Source organism: Amyelois transitella, chromosome 4 (assembly GCF_032362555.1).
Source record: "Amyelois transitella isolate CPQ chromosome 4, ilAmyTran1.1, whole genome shotgun sequence".
NCBI classification, from domain to species: Eukaryota; Metazoa; Arthropoda; class Insecta; order Lepidoptera; family Pyralidae; genus Amyelois; species Amyelois transitella.
In genome coordinates this window covers 10,006,582-10,030,210 of record NC_083507.1, presented here as the reverse complement: position 1 = coordinate 10,030,210, position 23,629 = coordinate 10,006,582, and the positions used below count along the sequence as shown (strand labels likewise).

The 23,629-nt window shown below is 35.6% G+C and overlaps 1 protein-coding gene across 1 annotated transcript in view; it reads left to right on the top strand.

Annotated features, from left to right (window-relative positions):
* Positions 1 to 2,666: 2,666 nt before the first annotated feature.
* Positions 2,667 to 23,629, top strand: part of LOC106140700 (alpha-1D adrenergic receptor) — a 34,023-nt gene continuing 13,060 nt past the window's right edge. The window contains exons 1-4 of the mRNA XM_060954378.1: positions 2,667 to 3,321; positions 5,511 to 5,613; positions 19,360 to 19,481; positions 22,562 to 22,760. Of these exons, the coding sequence (XP_060810361.1) occupies positions 2,667 to 3,321; positions 5,511 to 5,613; positions 19,360 to 19,481; positions 22,562 to 22,760 (1,079 nt within the window). The remainder of the gene's footprint in view (positions 3,322 to 5,510; positions 5,614 to 19,359; positions 19,482 to 22,561; positions 22,761 to 23,629) is intronic.

Sequence of the window (23,629 nt, the reverse complement as noted above, 5' to 3'; positions counted from 1 at the left end):
TTCTTACGAAGTTATACGTACATGTGAGGCTATTAGGTTGACCTGATAATAAAAAGTAAATCTCATTAACGTTAAGAATTTAGGTGAAAATGGATGCGGACAAATTTCGTAGCTGTTTGTATGGGTAGTGTTAACACAAAATAGGGATTTAAAGGTGTGATGTTATTAATGTTATGCATGTATGTACATAATTATGTATGTTATTATGTATGTTAAAGAGACGACTGAAAGTTGTCATACAAAGTCTTTTTTTTTTAAGGATGGGAAATCATCAAATGACCTCTCCCGCTCTGGGTGGAACGGAAGGGAGTGTCAGACTTTTACTGACTAAAACCCACCTCGTTCCTTCAGTTGCCCTTTGCGTTCCGGGGCCACGGTATCTCGTTAGAACTTTCCCGCAGCCCCGGCTCAGTTTATCCCGTTTCCCCCCCTTGGGGGTTGACATTTCAAAAATCCCTTCTTAGTGCTCACTTATGTTACTAAAGGAACCTCTGTTCAAAATCTCAGACTCCTATACCGAGCGGTTTCGGCTGTGCGTTAATAAATCAGTCACCCAATCGCACCCCCTAAATCACGATTGGAGGGTAGTTTGAAAAAACTTATAATGTCAAACATATTTACTTGCCTATGTACGTGTTCATGCCAAGTTTCAAGTTTATAAACCCAAGGAATAAGATTTTTCATAGAAACGTTTTTACCCCTTTTCCCCCCCCTTGGGGGTTGAATTTCCAAAAATCCTTTCTTAGTGCTCCCCTACATATCCCAAGGAACCTACATTCCAAATTTCAGCTGTCTACGACCAGTAGTTTCGACTGTGCGTTGTCTGTCAGTCAGTCACTCAGTAACGGAAGAGTTTTATATATATAGATTATCATGTTTGTAACGCTTATGAAACTCACTTATCATCCAAATTCTATATATATAATATAAACATTAATATCGGGGGTTAGGTTTAGTTTCATGTAGCGTTATTTGCAATGATGATCATTGAATCGTATTCTTATAAAAGTATTTCATGAATTTTAAAACTATTTGTGAAAGTAACTCTAAGATGGTTTACAGAACTCATTTAAAAGGTTGAATGAAGCAATGATAGTAATTGAAAAGTAGTGATTTCATAACTAAACCTATTTTCCCGCAGGAGTAAACCCACAACCACCTTTTTCAAAGGCGGTTAAAAATACAAACCAATCAATTATGGTAATGCGTCACAAGAAATCCAAATAAATCTCGGTCGGGTTTCAAAAACATTTCTACTTTATTCAATGCTCCAAGTGACTCTGTTACGGACACAGAAGTAGTTTCGTCCGGCTTTTTCTAGTTTCATTTAGTTTTACGAACGGTGATTGATGGTATTATGTCGCTCGATGGAAAATGGATTGTGCGAACTGAAACCCTGGCATCGGAATTTCTCGTGTGTTGTGAGAAACAGGGGTCCGATTCGAAAAGCAACCGAGACGTTATAATTAGAAGAGCATTTCGAAACCAACTTAAACGTGTATTGAGCTAGCTTTCCCCTTTAGCGAAAAGTACTCTTTATGTGTATGTATATATGTCCTATATTTTTATTGTATGTGTGAAAAATTTCATGGAAAATGGTTGAGTGGTTTTGACGTGAAAAACGGACAATCACACTTTTACATTTTTAAATTAATTTGGATTTGAAATATCGATAACATAGTTTGTTAAACGAATGTTCAGATTTACCTGATAATAAAGAAATAATTATAAAAAAGAAAACGCTCCATTTAATTTTACAGATATGAGCAAGTTCTCAAATATAAGACGTTTTTTAGCAGTCAAAAGAATAAGTAAACGAAGTTAATTGAATCCAAATCCTCTGATTTCTGACTGATATTTCTGATATTATTAACAAACTGTACTCGAGACTGTTAGGAGGACATTTCAAAATTCCCGCGGGAACACGTGTACTCTGGTTACGAATACGAAAGTTTTCCATTTCGTGAAAATAGGACCCCAGAGTTTATTTGTTTTCCGAATAACGTGTTGCATTCCCACGGGATACGTGGTGATATTTAATATAACTTTATGAATGATACGTTGTTATATTTGTAATAACATTTACAGGTATTCTTGCCACTTGAATTTACGTATACTATGAGCAGGTACCATTAATATTTTGTTTGATAATTAAAAAAATATATTAATTCTCATTCGGCGACCGATATTTATAACCATAATAAATAATGTTAAGATAGTAATTAATTGTACTTGCAATTTGTACATGCTAATGTTTGAAATATAATTTGTTAAAATATTCAAATCACAAACAAATATTAACTTTGTATACCAGCTTAATACATTTATATGTATTACAATACATATAAATGTATTATATGTATTACAATACATATAAATGTATTAAGCTAGACGGCGCCTAGGGCTGTATACATTTTTCCATTGATGATTCGAACTGTACCTGAATATTTGTTCTGAAAATCAATGTCTATTTTTAGTTTAAACATAAAGACAAACTTATTTACGCTCTAGTAAATTCAGTTTTACAATAGATATAGTTTTACGAATCTTTTCTCACCTCATTTCCAATTGTTTCAGATGCCCAATTTGCCATGAAAGCTACGTAATGTCAATCAACGATGCCTGCGGATGTCACCTAGTCTCGTCCAGAAACATAGGGCCGGGACATGACGAATTACACCTTCCTATACACGAGCTTACCCGACCTCAGCTGCCACCTCAACACGCAGACAGGATGCGGAGACATTGGTACCGGCATCGATTGTGACCCAGGCCCTAATCCCGTTTACTTCAACTGCAAACTAAATATCGACATACAAAATGAAACATCCTATAGTTGCAACGCTTGTGTCAATGATACAATGGATTCTTATAACAATACTGTATGTAACACTGGATTTAAGCTGAACATGTTCACAGTGGTTTTCGAAAAAGCGTTAAAAACACTGTGGTTACGCTTACCAAGTTTGGACTTCTGTGAATGGAACGAACTCTTGTGCACGAGTGATTTCAATAGGACGTTGTACATCGACGTGTCGAATAGCAGTGTTGTAAATAATACAATTGACGCTTTTCAGTGTAGTTGGAATTACAGGAATATAACGGAGAGTGATAGTGATAAATCGCAATATGATTGGAGTTTTTTATTTGTAATATTGTTCATAGTGGCCGGTGGTGTTGGCAATATATTGGTGTGTTTGGCAGTATGTTTGGACAAACGTTTGCAGAACGTCACCAATTACTTCCTGCTTTCGCTGGCGATAGCTGATCTGCTGGTCAGTTTGTTTGTGATGCCTATGGGTGCCATTCCAGGATTTTTAGGTAAGGATCTTTAAAAGTACATATCTTAATAAAACTTAATTGTATAAAGTCAAAAGCCTGAATTGCCTCTTTAATTTCAGACTTAAATACAGACATTTAAAACAAATATCGACAATTCATTTTATCACATCTCTTCGTGTCACTCAATGCGTTCTGACAATATTGAGTAATTAAATAATGTGTTTTACTAGTCTTCTGCCTCTTGGCATTATACTAATAATTCATTTTAGTAATATTCTTTGTTTTGGTAATATATGCAACCACATAAAATTATATAGATGCAATTAAAAGAATCTTTCGCAACGGTTTATGTACCACTTTCTCACAAAATCCCACAGGATCAAATAACAGCCAGTAAGATCATACATAGATTTGTCATTTTCTACAAATTGTTAAACAGAGACAGAACACCGTCCCATCGGAATTGGAACCAACATCCGAAATTAGCCGAAACTTACTGCAAATATTGGCTTAACTCAAGTTTGAAACTGGGGTAATAATGTGCGATCTGTTTCACCGGTTTTTGTTTATTCGCTTTAACTCCAAAATCTACTTTATTAATAATACCACTATTAGCCGTACTTCCTTTAATAAGACACACACGTATAACTATATTTATATAAATAGTCAAACATTTGTCAATAATAGCTAGGACTTACTTGATTTTATTTGTCTTTTTTTTAATAGTTTGAGTGGTTATGGATACTGACTAATCAATAAAATTACTTAGGTGTGAAAGACGACTTATTAAGCCAAAAATTATCAGTTAATTGGTTTGCTGATAATAATGCAGTATTATTTTCATTCCATTTGAATTGTGCCTGTTAACTGCCGTCTGGTTAGCGGTAGAATTTTCAAGATAACAAAGAATGACAAAGCACTAACATTAATTAACAACTAGTCAAAAGAAAACTGGTAAGTAAAAACATTACAAAAATTTGTTCCCAAAAATATTACCTTTTCTGATCTATCAAACAGATAAGTAATAAAATTTTATATGTTAACATATAACACTCGTGAGTATATACCTTGTTCCGTGAAGAAGGTAAAGATTTCGTATACGTATTGAATGTAGTTCACATGAGAGCCTTTGAATGCGAGGTATTTAATTTTGTCGCCTAAAAAATATGCCGTGGGTATAATCCACGGCATATTTTTTAGGAATTCAGGCATAAATTTGTATCTATCAATAATGTAGTTTACAGTATATTGTCAAATCAACATTCCAATACGAATTCAAAGTTTCAATATTCTTACAAAATGTAGCGGATGTCAAGATGTGACTTTCTTTTGTTGCGGAGGCAGCGCACGCGCCGCTATCACGGGGAACGACAAATAAAAAATAAAAAAGTTCCAAATTACTTAATTGCACATATTCTAACAGAAATCTTTTATCTATCCGAATACTACTCTTCTTCTTCCTCGTTTTATCCTCTGGTCAGCTAAGTAGGAGTCCGGAATGCGCATTTTGACCATGTTTATGGGATAGGTACGTTAAACCTCCCTGACCATTCAAATATCGTACGACGCGGCGTGGGCAGGAATCCCAACGTACATGGTCGATACCCCCACCCTTCGCGCCTTATGATTCGCCAAATCTTTATCATGCGAACTGCTGTGACTTGAAATCTTCCCGCATCTCTCTTCCCGGTGCATACAACTTGGGGATTTTCAAGGCAAGAAAGAATAAGCAATATTTGAATTCACGTGCACCCCTTTTGGGCTCATCTTGTTAACCACCAGGCTGATTGAGGTCAAACGCACAAAAATTATTAAAAAAAAAAAATTACACGATGCGACACTATAAATAAACTTACACTTGAATGTTGCCTTACAGGTCTTTGCACGACTGTTGTTTCTATCTATACCTTAAGGAACTATATGTGTGAATAAGTGCCGTGTGGTTCCCGGCACCAATACAAAAAATAATAGGACCACTCCATCTCTTTCCCATGGATGTCGTAAAAGGCGACTAAGCTTACAAACTTTGGATTCTTTTTTAGGCGATGGGCTAGCAACCTGTCACTAGTTGAATCTCAATTCTATCGTTAAGCCAAATAGCTGAACGTGGCCATTCAGTCGTTTCAAGACTTTTGGCTCTGTCTACCCCGCAAGGGATATAGACGTGACCATATATATGTATGTATGTATGTGTGAATAACCTCCTAACATGTTGTTTCTCGTTGGAGGTTACTGGCCCCTGGGAGTGGTGTGGTGCAACGTGTACGTGACCTGCGACGTGCTGGCCTGCTCAGCCAGCATCATGCATATGTGCTTCATCAGCATTGGAAGGTGAGTGCCTTTTTAATATATAAATAAATATATACAGGACAAATTATACTGATTGAGTTAGCCTCGAAGTAATTTCGAGACTTGTGTTGCGAGATACTGACTCGACGATACTATTTTATATAATAAATACCTTATATAAATAAACATCCAAGACCCAGGCCAATCTGAAAGTTCTTTTCTCATCATGCCCTTCGAACCCGGGACCTGCGGTGTCACAGACAAGCGTACTACCGCTGCGCCACAGAGGCCGTCAATTTAATTTTTTAAAGTAACTAAATATATCCTGCAAGAGTTTCTAAACGGTATGCCAGCCTGCAGGCAGAGCCATGATACTCAAAAGCCACGTTTATAACATACATACATACATATGGTCACGTCTATATACCTTGCGGGGTAGACAGAGCCAACAGTCTTGAAAAGACTGAAGACGTTTATAACGAATAGAGATTTTTCACTTTCACGGGAACATGACATGACATACATAAAAACATCTCTTTCACAGAGGAGTAGACAGAGGCTACATCTTTCCGCTTACCCTGTATACTTCTTTCGCTTCATTCACATTCTAGAACTCAATCCTGCCAGTTTCTCGGGTAGGCTTGGTTGACTTGGTAACATTTAATTTGAAAACCTTAAATTGCCAGAAAATTGGGAAATACAATGACTTTCATCAAGTCAAACCAAAATATTATTACGTAAGTCAATTTAGTTACGAGTGTTTCACTTATTTTCAGCGGCACAAAAATAAATGTTATTGGTTTACAAGTCCCAATATTTTGTTAATATAACATCATTTCTGCGAAAGGCCCCGTTTCGTAGGTTAATTTCATGAAATTTCGGCAGTCCCTTTCGAGCCCTGAAACATAATCTGTTATCCAATTAAAGGTCTTCCTTATATTGCGAGCCAACCCCACCATAGGCGGTTACAAAAGCTATATGTAAAAAATGGCCAAGTGCGTGCCAAGTCAGTGCTGGGTTCCGTTATTTTGAATTCAAACTCAATTTTTTTATTTGCTTAACATGAGTATAACAAGTTCTTAAATTTATATACCAGATCTTCATATTTACCCTTTGGGATGTTGCAAACATTTATTACGTATTAGTAGACCTACTAACTTATACATAAAGGTACCTACTAAGTATTATATTATAATTTTAAATCTAACTTAATTCGTTTAATTTGTTTTAGCAATGAAAGTTTAAAGGGTTATGTAAAGCACATGGCAGTTAGAAATCCAAAGCTTAAAATGTTATATATACCGTATGAATCACTATTATAATTTAAAATTAATTGCATATATATTTAAAAAAATAATTTTGATCGCAGCCCCGCATGCACGCGGTTTCGAACTTGCCTCGAGGCTAACTCAATCTGTGTAATCTGTTCTGTATATATTTATTAACATTTTTACATATTTATAAGTTAAGAGTGCTCTGTCAGTTGAACTAAGGAACCCTAAAAACATAATGTAGATATTTTATGACGGGAAATCTGACGTGGCTTCGGATTTTGTACGGTTTATGCATATTTTTAATATGACTTCAAAAAATCCGCACTGCATGATGTGGGTTTGAAAGCCGCCATTTTTTATTATAGCACCCACCTGATATTACAGTTAAAAGAGAATTATTATATACTGCAGAAGGGATTATTCGAATTTAAAAGAAGAATATTTTTATGGATTCTTTAAAAAATATATTACTATGAAAAATAATACAATATACCTTATATTATTGTTACACATCACGAATCTTCGCTTGAGGGATAATTGAGGGGTAGGCAGAGAAAAAAAAATCCATAGTGTCTGCCTTCAAAGCCATCTTACTACGAAATCAATATGGTATATCCATACTTATAAAAATTCAAAATTCAAAAATTCAAAAAAAAATTCAAAATTCAAAATTTTTTATTCATTATTATAGGATATTATTATATCGCTTAATAATTGTCGTATGGTTTAACAACTTGGTTGACGTCAAGGGATATAAAAAAGGGAGATTGGTATACTTACTCGTATTTGTAATGAACGAACTCAAAAACAACTCAATCTTTCAAACCTCGATTACACAAGCAAAAAACGGTGTATCTATACATATTGGTATCTAACTTCAGGAATAACATATATGTATGATATTTCTTTTCCGAAAAATCTTTTATGTAAATAGAACTATTTTTTACTTCGCGTTTGCTCACGTAAATGTACCGCCATCTACAAAAAGCGACGGATTTAATGCCATCTACGAAAAATGCATTGAAATTAGCATCACCTACAAAAAGCAACGAAGAAAACGCCACCTAAGAAAAGCGACAAATTTAACGCCAACTACAAAAGAATACAGGTTTTTCGCAAATCCCACAGGAACAAAAGTTTTTAACGGGATAAAAGGAACCCTATGTCATTCTCTAGTCTCTTAATAATATATACGGTACGCTATATTTCAAGAAGATTAATTCAAATCAAGAGGTAACAAACAAATAAACTTAATTTCGTATTTACAACACTAATTTGGACTCACGGACGTATATTCCTGAATACACCTTCATATGTTATGGACTGTACAGGGAAAGCTTTCCGAAATGATGTTTAATATCATTTCATACCGTGTATAAGGTTTAGGGGTTAAAACAGAAAGGGTCCTCCTAATAGAAAAATGTAGTGCCAATATCATCCCAGCTAAATGGACGCCCGCCTCGTTATTAAGGAAAGATATTTTTCCCGAATATTTCCTGTTTGCGTATTGAATAATATTTTCTTATAAAAATATTCTTATTATTTATTGATATTCTCATTAATACTAATTAGGATCTCATCAATACTGATAACATACAAACATACAGCCGAATAAATAACATCAAATAGAAATTCTAACATCAAATACTTAAGTACAGATTTCAAACTCACTATACAATAAACCAGTTGAATGAGAAACATTATACAAAAACATTTAGCTAACTCTTATAGGATGCTCACTCGAAATTCTATCTGATTTCTATAGCTATTACCGCGGTTTTGCACGCGCGCATTGTTATATAACGCAGATCTCGTGGAAATACCAAGTATTTTATCCGGGGTAACAGTATTTATTTATTTGGAAGACCAAAAACCGTTTACAAAAAAAAACCCATGTACATATGAAATTAATGGTCAATAATACATCCTCACTGATATAAAACTCTAATATATAAAAAAGGATTACTAAGCTCTAAACAAAAGTATCATTTAAACTATGATACTCTGTACTTAATTCTAAATGCCCCCAACTTGTGCCACCAACGTACGCCATGTTAAAAATAAATAATGATTTTTCCTTGTCATAAAAACTTTTTTGAAATATCGAGGTACAGTCCATGTTTCCATAATTTATTACGTTCACAAGAATAAACCAACATTTTCTCAGTTGTATGCTAAATATTTTATTAATGTAAGTGTATTTTTTTCCAAAGTTTCACCCGATTTCCCGTGGTATTCGGAAATTACTCCTTTGCGACCGAGTTGGAAGTTCTAGGTAGGTAGCGAGAGTTTGATTAACCAATTGGTTTGCTTGTGGAATTGTTTCTGGGTCCCAAACTTTTTATTTATAGATTTGTCTTTGGTTACGCGATTACGTGGGTGGCAGCAAGTTTGGACGAAGTAAATGAGGACGCTAAGCCCCACTGAAAAAGTGGTATTTATCTGGTCTGTAGCTGTTGTTTGTAGCCAAACTGAGGGACCGATTATGATAGAAATCTTGTTTATAGAGACACTAGCTTTTGCCCGCGGCTTCGCCCGCGCAAATGTATTTATATTATAAGGATACGCCATAAAATTTCACCCATTTTTTTATCCCGTATCGTGCGGGGCTGTTTTATGTTTATATTTGGTTTAAATTCATATGGCTTCTCCCGTCTTGTCCCGTCTCTTCTCGTTCTGTTCCGTCCCGTCCCAACCTGTTGTGTCCCGTCCTGCCCCGTCCAGTCCTATCCTGTCCCATCCCATCCTATTTAGTGCCATCCTGCTTTCCGCAACTGATACGTATTTTTTACTAACCAATATTTAGACTTCTCGCACTTCGACACCTATCACTATCAAAAATATCAAATCTAATCAACAAATCAAAAATTAACTGAAATAGAGAGTAAAATAAGTTAAATAAGTCAAGTTAAAAGTTAATGAATCAAACGAATAATAATTTCAAATCAAAATATTTGTAGTGTGTAATATGTAGTTTCGCGTATGTCCGCTAGGGGCGCTGCTAAAATTACACGATAAATTAAAATATTTTACGCTACCTAGCTAAATGACGGTAACGAAACCATAGCGCGATCTATCTCGATGCCAACGCCATCTATCGAGCATCGAGACAACTCGTGATAGTTAATAGAAAATAAAATTCGGGTGTTTTATTTATGCATACCGATTACGCCGAGATTTATGGACCGATTTACGTGATTCTTTTTTTGTTCGGTAGAGTATACTTTCAAGTTGGTCCCGTTGTTACCTAGTCAGGATCTGATGATGGTATTCCAGGGAAATCAAGGGCAAACCTCAAATTTACAGGCAATTACGTTTTTGACAATTTCATAGATCTGTTTAAGTATTTGCGTCTGATAGTCATCATCCCATGTGAATGAGCTGATGATGGAAGGTACAACTCCTCAACGGTTAGGAGTTGAAAGAAAATTCTTACGAAGTTATACGTACATGTGAGGCTATTAGGTTGACCTGATAATAAAAAGTAAATCTCATTAACGTTAAGAATTTAGGTGAAAATGGATGCGGACAAATTTCGTAGCTGTTTGTATGGGTAGTGTTAACACAAAATAGGGATTTAAAGGTGTGATGTTATTAATGTTATGCATGTATGTACATAATTATGTATGTTATTATGTATGTTAAAGAGACGACTGAAAGTTGTCATACAAAGTCTTTTTTTTTTAAGGATGGGAAATCATCAAATGACCTCTCCCGCTCTGGGTGGAACGGAAGGGAGTGTCAGACTTTTACTGACTAAAACCCACCTCGTTCCTTCAGTTGCCCTTTGCGTTCCGGGGCCACGGTATCTCGTTAGAACTTTCCCGCAGCCCCGGCTCAGTTTATCCCGTTTCCCCCCCTTGGGGGTTGACATTTCAAAAATCCCTTCTTAGTGCTCACTTATGTTACTAAAGGAACCTCTGTTCAAAATCTCAGACTCCTATACCGAGCGGTTTCGGCTGTGCGTTAATAAATCAGTCACCCAATCGCACCCCCTAAATCACGATTGGAGGGTAGTTTGAAAAAACTTATAATGTCAAACATATTTACTTGCCTATGTACGTGTTCATGCCAAGTTTCAAGTTTATAAACCCAAGGAATAAGATTTTTCATAGAAACGTTTTTACCCCTTTTCCCCCCCCTTGGGGGTTGAATTTCCAAAAATCCTTTCTTAGTGCTCCCCTACATATCCCAAGGAACCTACATTCCAAATTTCAGCTGTCTACGACCAGTAGTTTCGACTGTGCGTTGTCTGTCAGTCAGTCACTCAGTAACGGAAGAGTTTTATATATATAGATTATGTATTTAGATTCTTTAATAAATTATGATCCGTCCAGATTGGATTAAAACCGTAGACACATGCTTATGAAATAATACATTTGTGTCAATTAATTGTCATCCCTAACATGTTATGTGCTCCTTCATAAATATAAATCAAATTAAATTGCAATATATTTTTTTAATTAGAACAACATTTTTAAAAAGGTGATATTTTTCCAGTTTTTTTATTATCTGAGATTTTAATAGGTTAGAACTGGCCATTTATAAAAAATGATACGCTGTAAAAAAAAGAATCACTCGTCTACTAACGAAGCTATATTTTTCACAATTTAATTGATGAATTTTGTTTTTAACAACAAAAAAACAAGAAACATTACTAAAAATTCTATGACTTTTCTAATATTTTGTATCATGTGTGATACAATATCTAAATGACCTAATGATTACATAATGAAACTACTTATAAAAAAAGATAATTACCAACCTGCGGGAGTGTATCCAGAAGGCTGGCAGCATTGACATTTTGAATCTTTTAGATAATAAATATCACAATATACCATACAATACACGTATGACTCTTTTCCTTTTTTAACTTTTAAGTAAAAACAAACTTTTTGTGTTTTTGGATTGGTTCGACATACATAGTTCAATCATTGTTTTTTTTATATTCTTTTATTTCAGTATGTTTTTTTTGGAAGGTTCAAAAACAGATTTTAATAAGAGAGGCTTGTTTAAATTAAAAGCCTGAATTTACCACGGCTCCCTGATTTGGCCACATGTGGCCGGAGGCTTATTGGCTGGTTTGCAGCCTGTTTCCGCTGAAAAATACATGTCACGCCTCGAAAATGTAGGTCAAGCTACTTAATAAGTTTAAAAACACGCAATATTTCTCTACGAAACTGCGTGAGTGACTGACTGACAGCAAAAAACAATCAGCTCAAAGTACTGAGCGAACAACGCAAAAAAAATTAAGTACACACTAATGTAAGTAAGTTTATACCCACAAGAGCCAAGCCATGGGCAAAAAATAGTTAAGAAACAATTAATTATCGCATACATCAATCAATAAACTCACATGTCGTCTGTCTATATCACAGGACTATCAAGTATATCTAGATATGTTTAATTACCGACGCTTATTATATCAGTGCCTACATCCCGCCTACATAAGGCTAAATTTCTGTATTACAGGCCAGTTTATGTTCAGCGGTTGAAACGCGTCATTAACAGGGTTAGTCTGACGTGAAAGACGGCTGTACCGTCAACGGAATATGAATCTACGTAAATTATTGCCAGCTGTAAAGGTACGTGCACAATATGCAGGACCGCCGTCATGACAAAAAAATTACGTAGTGTGTATTTTAGGAATTATCGTAGACTATCACCGCCAATCTATTCGTCTAATACATAATTATTAATTATTTATCTATCAATGTTTCCATTCCCTTGCACCAAGGCAATTTAGGTCCGGATTCTGGGCCAGTTATGTGGCCCTTACCTCAATTTTTTAAAATGAAAATTGATTTGTTCTCAAGATTACATAAGGTATCTCTAAATGACGTCCACACAACCAAAGTACTTATCACTATATCTACGATCCAAAGCGGGAGTGTAGAAGAAACAGTCGAACAAAATTTAGACCAGACGGACGTCATTTGCAAATATAGATCTTAAATGTAAACCGTGTAAAGCAGATAATCGTAATAATAGTGCATTGGCATTGGCACATATCTACACTATATAATATATAATAATATTATAAAGAGCAAAACTTTGTTAGTTTGTTTGTTTGGTTGTAATGAATAGGCTCAAAAACTACTGGACCGATTTTAAAAATTCTTTCACCATTCGAAAGCTACATTATCCACGAGTAACATAGACTATATTTTATTTTGGAAAAAAATAGGGTTCCGTAATATATTTGGATTTTTCGGACACAAACTGAAAAAAATCAACCAAAAAGTTACTTATTTTGCGTACGCTGCCTAAACTACAAAAGATAGAACCATAAAATGTTTTAATTAATTGTAGATCTTATAAATATCTACAAAAAAGTCCGCGACACACTATACCTATCTATGTCGAGTGAGGCACAACAACCACATTTTTATTTAAAAAAGTTGAATTTTTTGTTTGGTCTCATTTAAACGCGTTTTTTTTACTCATGCTATTAATCCTTATCAAAATAAATAATTTCATCAATAAGTACAGTTTATGTAGATAATATTTGGTCTTTGAATGATTAAAATTGGACGTTTGGTTTTGAAGTTATGGTGAAATTAAAATATTACGAGAAGTGACACTTTTGCCGGGAGCAAGACTTAGTTAGCCGCTTTGCGGGCGGTCCTTTAGTTAGTTCTAATAGAGATACATATATTTCGTATCGGCTGTGCATCCGTGCGAAGCCGGGGCGGGTCGCTAGTACTAAATATGCCTACTAAACCAATAGTAGCGTTATGCACTACCGTACGGCTGGTCGCCGCTAAGGCCCGTCCTAATGTGCGCGTACCTTTATCAGCGACAAAGAGTTCATGCTGGATTAAATCCGCTGTAGGCACAGTTTGACGTTTCATTTCATTCTATATAATATTTCTTAAGTCGGTCTTATAACTTATTACGGAGCATTAAAATTCTCCTGTGTAAGGTTATATTTATGCCAATATCAAGCACACGGTGTGCAGATTACTTTAGCGAAGGGAAATTTTGATGAGAAATACCCTCTAGACGTAATATAAATAACTATTTGACCGAAGTTTATCTACTCATGAAATGTACAAAAATAAAAAAGTTTAAACTCTGTTAATTGAAAATCACCCTTACAGTCGAATATCATAAAGTATATCGAATTTCTTATCTATTTAAACATCATACTCTTACTAAACGCGTATCGACACTTCTTTAGCAGAAATATAAGTTTTAATTTATTCTTCAATAGAGTTTTATGTACTTGTGTCAGTTCACTTAAGTGCATGCAAATAAATTTTAACAGGAATATAAGCATGTAGTAACTTTGAAATTGAGTACCCTAGTAACTTAGAGTATTGCGAGCATTAGTTAGGTAACTATCGGATCCACAGGCGGCATGTATACCTAAGTATCCCTATTTAGTAGTATCATGAACTAACTTAGCTTAGACTTATGAAATAGCAAACACCATTTACCTTCATCATTTGTATTAATTACTTTTAAACTGACCTTTCACCCGAATATCTCAGATCCGATCAAGGTGTTAGAACAAAATTAACTCAAATAAAAACTGTAATTGCGGATAAAGTACACAAAGTTATCCGCGCCGCTAAATCCAAGCAATCGAAAATATTTTTGTGGGCGATAACTTGTCACAGATTGCGTCGCGATCAAGTCAAGATCAAAAGAAGTTTTTGGAGCAATTATGAAACCTCATTTCGTGTTTTATTTACTTAGTATTGACAACTTGATGAATCGCTGTTTCCTTTTATTGGGAAAAAGTTGATCTTTTAGAGACTCGCCGTCACTGACAAAATACTCTGAGCAAAATATTAGATAAAAATTCAAAGCGTCTACCTTTCAATTTGCGTCAATTTTGCGATAAGTTTATCAATGTCAGAGTAAATACATGTTATTTTTTTTTTGCTATTTTAACCGAAAATAGATATAGAGAAAAATAATTATTGCTTATTGATATTTTCATCTGCAGATGTTATGCCAATCCACATTTATGCTAATAATAAAGAGAAAATACTTGTGTGTAAGTAAAGAAAAAACTCAAAAACTTCAGAACCGATTTTGATGAAATGTGGTACACAGGTAGACTAGACCTTTAGAAATGACATAGGTAGGTTACTTATTTTCTGAAATTTCCTCACCATTTTCACGACTAAGCAGTTAAATTATGTTTTTTTCACATCATACTTTGTCTCATATCATTTTGAAAACATAATTTAACATTTTTGTGAACAAAAGTAGGTACCTATACCTATTATCTCATTTTCCGTCCTCTGCGATGCCAGCTTGCCGGTCCAAACTGCACTAACATTAATAATCTCGTATTAAGTTAAATTTATTAGCGTTAGAATTAATTTTCTGTGAAACGAATGGTGTCAAATAAATTTTGAAATGTCCAGTTAAATATAACGCCGATTCATTATCTGTGCGCTGTATTTCTGTCATCCTCTTCTTCTTCCTGTCTTTAGTCCCGGTTACATCCTCGCCACTCTGGAGAGGACCTGGAGTAAGCCCTTGACCAGGGATATTGGATTGGGTGAGTCAGGCTATTACACGAAGCGTGGGTCCCGGCACCAATAGAAAGAAGAATAGGACCACTCCATCCTTTCCCAAGGTTGTCGTAAAAGACGACTAAGGGATAGGCTTATAAACTTGGTGTACTTCTTTTAGATGATGGGCTAGCAACCTGTCACTATTTGAATCTGAATTTTATTATTATAAGCCAAACAGCTGAACGTGGCCTATCAGTCTTTTCAAGACTGTTGGCTCTGTCTACTCCACAAGGGATATAGACGTGATTGAATACATATATGTTTGCATTTTCAATTTTCAAAGTAGATCTAGTATCATCGTCATCATCTTAATGTTGATGCATAATCTACGAGCATCCATTCACCCTCCAGACGATAGCAAAAGATAAGTATAATACTGTAGCGATTCGTACATATCATGCCTTTTTCGTGGAGGGATAGACAGAGACTACATCTTTTTACTTCTTGCGATCACTGCTTCTTTCTTTTGCGTCTGCCACTTAATTATCGTTTTCGTGTAAGATGTGAAGTTGGTTCAGAATTTGACCACTCCATCTCCATCCTATGTATTTAGCAAAAGGCGACTGAGGGATGGGCTAATATTTTGGAATTTACTTTTATGCGTTGGGCTAGCAACCTGTCCCTATATTTGAATCTCAATTACATTAAAAATGTGGCATTACGGTAAACAGTTGAACGTGGAATTTTAGTCTTAGCAAGACTGTTGGCTCTGTCTACCCAGCAAGGGATAAAGTTATATTTATGCCAATATCAAGCACACGGTGTGCAGATTACTTTAGCGAAGGGAAATTTTGATGAGAAATACCCTCTAGACGTAATATAAATAACTATTTGACCGAAGTTTATCTACTCATGAAATGTACAAAAATAAAAAAGTTTAAACTCTGTTAATTGAAAATCACCCTTACAGTCGAATATCATAAAGTATATCGAATTTCTTATCTATTTAAACATCATACTCTTACTAAACGCGTATCGACACTTCTTTAGCAGAAATATAAGTTTTAATTTATTCTTCAATAGAGTTTTATGTACTTGTGTCAGTTCACTTAAGTGCATGCAAATAAATTTTAACAGGAATATAAGCATGTAGTAACTTTGAAATTGAGTACCCTAGTAACTTAGAGTATTGCGAGCATTAGTTAGGTAACTATCGGATCCACAGGCGGCATGTATACCTAAGTATCCCTATTTAGTAGTATCATGAACTAACTTAGCTTAGACTTATGAAATAGCAAACACCATTTACCTTCATCATTTGTATTAATTACTTTTAAACTGACCTTTCACCCGAATATCTCAGATCCGATCAAGGTGTTAGAACAAAATTAACTCAAATAAAAACTGTAATTGCGGATAAAGTACACAAAGTTATCCGCGCCGCTAAATCCAAGCAATCGAAAATATTTTTGTGGGCGATAACTTGTCACAGATTGCGTCGCGATCAAGTCAAGATCAAAAGAAGTTTTTGGAGCAATTATGAAACCTCATTTCGTGTTTTATTTACTTAGTATTGACAACTTGATGAATCGCTGTTTCCTTTTATTGGGAAAAAGTTGATCTTTTAGAGACTCGCCGTCACTGACAAAATACTCTGAGCAAAATATTAGATAAAAATTCAAAGCGTCTACCTTTCAATTTGCGTCAATTTTGCGATAAGTTTATCAATGTCAGAGTAAATACATGTTATTTTTTTTTTTGCTATTTTAACCGAAAATAGATATAGAGAAAAATAATTATTGCTTATTGATATTTTCATCTGCAGATGTTATGCCAATCCACATTTATGCTAATAATAAAGAGAAAATACTTGTGTGTAAGTAAAGAAAAAACTCAAAAACTTCAGAACCGATTTTGATGAAATGTGGTACACAGGTAGACTAGACCTTTAGAAATGACATAGGTAGGTTACTTATTTTCTGAAATTTCCTCACCATTTTCACGACTAAGCAGTTAAATTATGTTTTTTTCACATCATACTTTGTCTCATATCATTTTGAAAACATAATTTAACATTTTTGTGAACAAAAGTAGGTACCTATACCTATTATCTCATTTTCCGTCCTCTGCGATGCCAGCTTGCCGGTCCAAACTGCACTAACATTAATAATCTCGTATTAAGTTAAATTTATTAGCGTTAGAATTAATTTTCTGTGAAACGAATGGTGTCAAATAAATTTTGAAATGTCCAGTTAAATATAACGCCGATTCATTATCTGTGCGCTGTATTTCTGTCATCCTCTTCTTCTTCCTGTCTTTAGTCCCGGTTACATCCTCGCCACTCTGGAGAGGACCTGGAGTAAGCCCTTGACCAGGGATATTGGATTGGGTGAGTCAGGCTATTACACGAAGCGTGGGTCCCGGCACCAATAGAAAGAAGAATAGGACCACTCCATCCTTTCCCAAGGTTGTCGTAAAAGACGACTAAGGGATAGGCTTATAAACTTGGTGTACTTCTTTTAGATGATGGGCTAGCAACCTGTCACTATTTGAATCTGAATTTTATTATTATAAGCCAAACAGCTGAACGTGGCCTATCAGTCTTTTCAAGACTGTTGGCTCTGTCTACTCCACAAGGGATATAGACGTGATTGAATACATATATGTTTGCATTTTCAATTTTCAAAGTAGATCTAGTATCATCGTCATCATCTTAATGTTGATGCATAATCTACGAGCATCCATTCACCCTCCAGACGATAGCAAAAGATAAGTATAATACTGTAGCGATTCGTACATATCATGCCTTTTTCGTGGAGGGATAGACAGAGACTACATCTTTTTACTTCTTGCGATCACTGCTTCTTTCTTTTGCGTCTGCCACTTAATTATCGTTTTCGTGTAAGATGTGAAGTTGGTTCAGAATTTGACCACTCCATCTCCATCCTATGTATTTAGCAAAAGGCGACTGAGGGATGGGCTAATATTTTGGAATTTACTTTTATGCGTTGGGCTAGCAACCTGTCCCTATATTTGAATCTCAATTACATTAAAAATGTGGCATTACGGTAAACAGTTGAACGTGGAATTTTAGTCTTAGCAAGACTGTTGGCTCTGTCTACCCAGCAAGGGATAAAGACTTTATTTATTAATCAAAGGAACACCATACATGTCAATATTACATATACACACTTAATAGGCACTTAGTTTAACATGAAATCCAATTCAAGGTGCACAGAACATTTCCTTACAAATTAACAAACATTTCTATGAGAATTAAATTATCTTAACGATATTTAGTGTGAGAATATAAAATTAAGCGTCACAAAGAGTAAGTGATCGTTACCCAACGGACTAGACTTGTAGCTTGCATTTCGAGAGAGTGTGCCGTGTGGTTCCCGGCACTAATACAAAAAAGAATAGGACCTCTCCATCTCTTTCCCATTGATGTTGTAAAAGGCGACAAGGTGATAGGCTTACAAACTTGGGATTCTTTTTTAGGCGATGGGCTAGCAACCTGTCATTATTTGAATCTCAATTCTATCATTAAGCCAAATAGCTGAGCGTGGCCATTCAGCCTTTTCAAGACTGTTGGCTCTGTCTACCCCGCAAGGGATATAGACGTGACCATAAGTGTATGTATGTATGTTCGAGTGAGAATCGTGATGGAAGTTCAGGCCATATTTTGTCACTTAACTAATTATAGCTAGTGAGCTTGGTAACGGCGCGACTTGACTATATGTATGTAGTCGGTTAAACGATACCTGGTCCAAAATTAAATCTTATGTATAAAATTCTCGTGACACAATGATCGTTCCCGTACTCCTCCGAAACGGCTTGACCGATTCTCATGAAATGTGAGCATATTGAGTAGGTCTGAGAATCGGCCAACATCTATATTTCGTACCCCTTAGTGATACCTAAGGGTTGTCCACCCTTAACATTTTTTTTTAACTAGAAATTACTTAAAAATTACATATTTATATGGCAAAACAACGTTTGCCGGGACAGCTAGTAATATTTTTTTTTTGTTGCAGATACCTTGGCATAAGAAACCCGTTGAAGAGTCGCCACCATTCCACCAAGAGGGTGGTGGTGATAAAGATCGCTCTCGTATGGCTTCTCAGCATGTTCGTCTCCAGCTCAATCACTGTGTTAGGTGAGTTTTCTTATTCTTCTTCCTCGTGACATTAGTCTCGGTCACGTACTCATCTCTCTGGAGAAGAGCACAAGGTGGCCCTTTGACAAAGTGGAGTGAGGCAAGTTTTTTTTTTTAATTTATTAAATATTATTGTCCAAAATACAAATGAATAGCACAATAGGCGCATTTAATGCTAGAGACATTATTAACATTCGATCTGACAAAAAAATTGTAAATTGATGATAAATAAATATGTAGTTATACTTACACAAATACAAAATACCTAATATAATTGTAATAAACATACATTTATGTTTTTTAATTTGTAAGGAAATGTTGTTTGCACCTTGAATAACAATAAATCACTACATAGTATAAAACAAAGTCGCTATTTTAGTCTGTTTGTCTGTATGCTTAAATCTTTAAAATTACGCAACGGATTTTGATGCGGTTTTTTGTAACAGGTAGAGTGATTGAAGAGGAAGGTTTTTATGTATAATAACATTTATAATTTTGCACCCGTGCGAAGCCGGGGCGGGTCGCTAGTAAACAATAAACGAAGCCACCCCCACCTGACCTCTGAAACCTTTGCAGGAGAGCCTAACCCATGTTGGAAGGTGAACGTTTCTCACCTAGAAATGGAGTGTCGTGGTTTAATTCTGATAGAGATTCAGTCAGGTCTCGGAGTAAATCTACTTGTACATACTCGTATCAAGACCTTACAATTTGACGAATTACCTTTGTCGTCTTCTTGTGGCAATACAATTAAAATCACATACAAAAATCACATCTAATGTAATGCTTTGCAGTGACAAGTTGCTAGCCTATCGCCTACAAGAGGAAAGCCAAATGTATAAACCTTTATAGGCTTGTGCCTGAAACCACAAATGATATATAAAAACACTTACCATAATAAAAATTACACGGCTAACTTTGATCTAACGATCAAGATAAGATCATCATTTTTATTCCACAGGTACATGATCATATTTATGCCATCAAAGGAACTTTACACATGACCTCACAGCTATTGAAACTAACGATTCTTGAAACTAATACACCAATATTCAAAGGGTTATCCCTTCAAATACTTAAGCATCAATTTCGCTCTCCCCAAACTTCTTACAGAACTCGAAAGCACTTGATAATAAATAATAAATAAATATATACAAGACAGATTGCACTGATTGAGTTAGCCTCGAAGTAAGTTCGAGACTTGTGTTACGAGATATAAATTCAACAATACTATTTTTTATAATATAAAATTCTCGTGTCACAATGGTTGTTCCTGTACTCCTCCGAAACGGTTTGACCGATTCTCATTAAATTTTGTGAGCATATTGAGTAGTTCTGGGAATCGGCCAACATCTATTTTTCATACCCACAAAATGCAAAACAACGTTTGCCGGGACAGCTAGTATTTTATAATTAATACTTATGTAAATCAATCAATCAAACCTGAAATATCACGTACGTACGTACTCAGGATCATCAGTTCGTTTTTCATCACACCCTCGCCTCGCCGAGATTCCAACCCGGGACCTCCGCTGTCATAGACAAGCATACTACCGCTGAGCCATAGAGGCCGTCAATATCCCAATTCCAACTAATATAATAAATGTGAAAGTGAGTTTATTTGTTTGTTTGTTTGTTACCTCTTCATAGGTTATCTACTGAATTAATGTACCTGAAATATCACGTACATATACTTATTAAGAATCTGGACAGAACATAGAGTACCTTTCGTCTCAGTAAAAACTAAAGTTCCCATGGGATTTTCGAAAATACTGTATTCTTTTATAGATGGCGCTAAATTCGTTGCTTTTTGTAAGTGGTACTAATTTTGTCGCCTTTTTTCAAATTAAATGGCGTTAATTTAAATTTGTCGCATTTCGTAGATGTAGCTTAATTCTCGCTGACGAAGCCGCGGGTAAAAGCTAGTGATCTCAAATCAAAGACTCAACATTTTCATTTGATTCATACCTATTTTCTACTTAAAGACATTATCGTTACCCTGAATCGAATTACCATAATTGAATGAAATAAACTCATAAATGTTAAAGCAAATCGTTCCTAACAAATTTGAGATTCAAATAATATTTATCTACCTTACTTCTTATTATCTTTAGCTGAATCGAATCACATGCAAACAGCGGACCCAGGGCCCTGAGACAGGGAGGGTGCTACTTGGATTAACTTACTGGTCGCCCATAACAGCAAGATTCGGGTGTCGTGGTGAAATGCCGGCGATACCATGATGACCTCGAAATGGCAAGAAAGGCCAATAGAGGGTTTTAGTGGGAAGGCTGCCAGGAGTACACACTCTCCCGGGTTTAGACCCGGGGTCATCCGAAATAGAATTTTCCATTCGAAAACAAAAAAAAAGGTTCTTCTCTGATATCGAAAATACAAGAGAGAGAATCAGGCATACAGAAGTTTAGTTTAGTAGTAAAAAAAACTAGTATTATTTTGTAGGTCGCGCTAAATTCGTCGCTTTTTGTATGTAGCGTTTAATTCTTTATTTTATAAGGTGGTAGTAATTTAGTTGCTTTCTTGTATATGGCGTTAAATTCGTCGCTTTTTGTACGTGCCGCTTAATTCACGCGCGGGTAAAAGCTAGTAAAATATAAAGTCGCTATTACGATAATATTTTTTTACTAACTATGTAAAAAGAAATCATCGTTATATGCTCATCACGCAGCTCATTACCGCAGTCATTACATAACCCAATGGACAGAGAATTTTCACTCAAACGGAGGCGAAAATTATTTTAAAATGTAATAACCTCGGGCTCTCCATTAAATATCTCTTATAAGGCGGCTCGGCGCGTATCTTCTAAATAAAAATCTATATAATAAACGAGAAAACTGAGTGATCGACTAACTGATATATCAACTCACGGCCCAAAACTATTAGGTTTACCAGTATACATACATATAATCTTACGGGGCAGACAGAGCCAACAGTATTTTCAAGACTGAAGATCGTGACCTTCAGTCTTGAACTGTCCTGAACGTGTTCAGCGGTATGGGTTAATGAGTAAATAAATATTGAATATTTTTTATGTACTTATAGTGAAATATTTCTTTCTTTATCAGGGCTCATGAACAGAACCAACATAATGCCGACTCCGGACCTCTGCGTCATCAACAACCGTTTCTTCTGGATCTTCGGCTCCCTAGTCGCATTCTACATCCCCATGCTAACTATGGTCGTCTCTTTCGCACTCACCGTACAGCTGCTGAAGAGACAGGCGAGGTTGGCGGCTACACCCGTCCCTGGTGGAATGCAAAGGAGGTTAGTATGAAGACGTACATCAAGAACGTACAAAATCCTACTAATATTATAAATGTAAAAGTTTGTTACTCTTTCACGCAATAACTACTGAACCGATTACGATGAAATTTGGTATGTGGGTAACTGAAGACCCAGAATAAACTTTTGTACCGGAGTTCCCGCGGAATTGACAGGGTTTCCATGCGGTGCGGACGAAGTCGCAGGCAGCCTAAATATAATTTATTTAAATAGGTTGACTGTTAGGTAATTCTTCTAGCATTAAATCTGTTCATTGTGTGTTTACACTGTATTTTGTATCGTATTTACCGTCTGGTTCCCAGCACCAATAGAAAAAGAATAGGAACACTTCATCTCTTTCCCATGGATGTCGTGAAAGGCGATTAAGGGGCGGGCTTATAAATTTGGGATTCTCTAAGCTACTCGTAGCAACCTGTCACTATTTGAATCTCAATTCCATCTGTAAGCCATAAAGCTGGACGCGGTATTTTAGTCTTTATGAGACTGTTGGCTCTGTCTACCTCGTAAGAGATAAAGGCGTGATGAGTATGTATATATGGGTGTTTGTTACTCTTTTATGCAAATACTACCGACCTGATTAAGATGAATTATTATGTAGGTTGCTGAAAACCCAGAATAAAACATAGGCTACTTTTATCCCGGATTTCCCGCGGGATTGATGGTTACGTTATGATAGGGTTTTCACGCGGACCAAGTCGCGAGCGGCCTCCAATGCAATAATAAAAAAAGATCTGTCATTATTGTCTGTCTGGCCTGAGACCAAATTATAATTTTTACTATATCAAGTTTAAGTACTACTTATTCAATTCGCTTTTTAAATATGTCATTAATAACGATTTTTTAAGGATTAT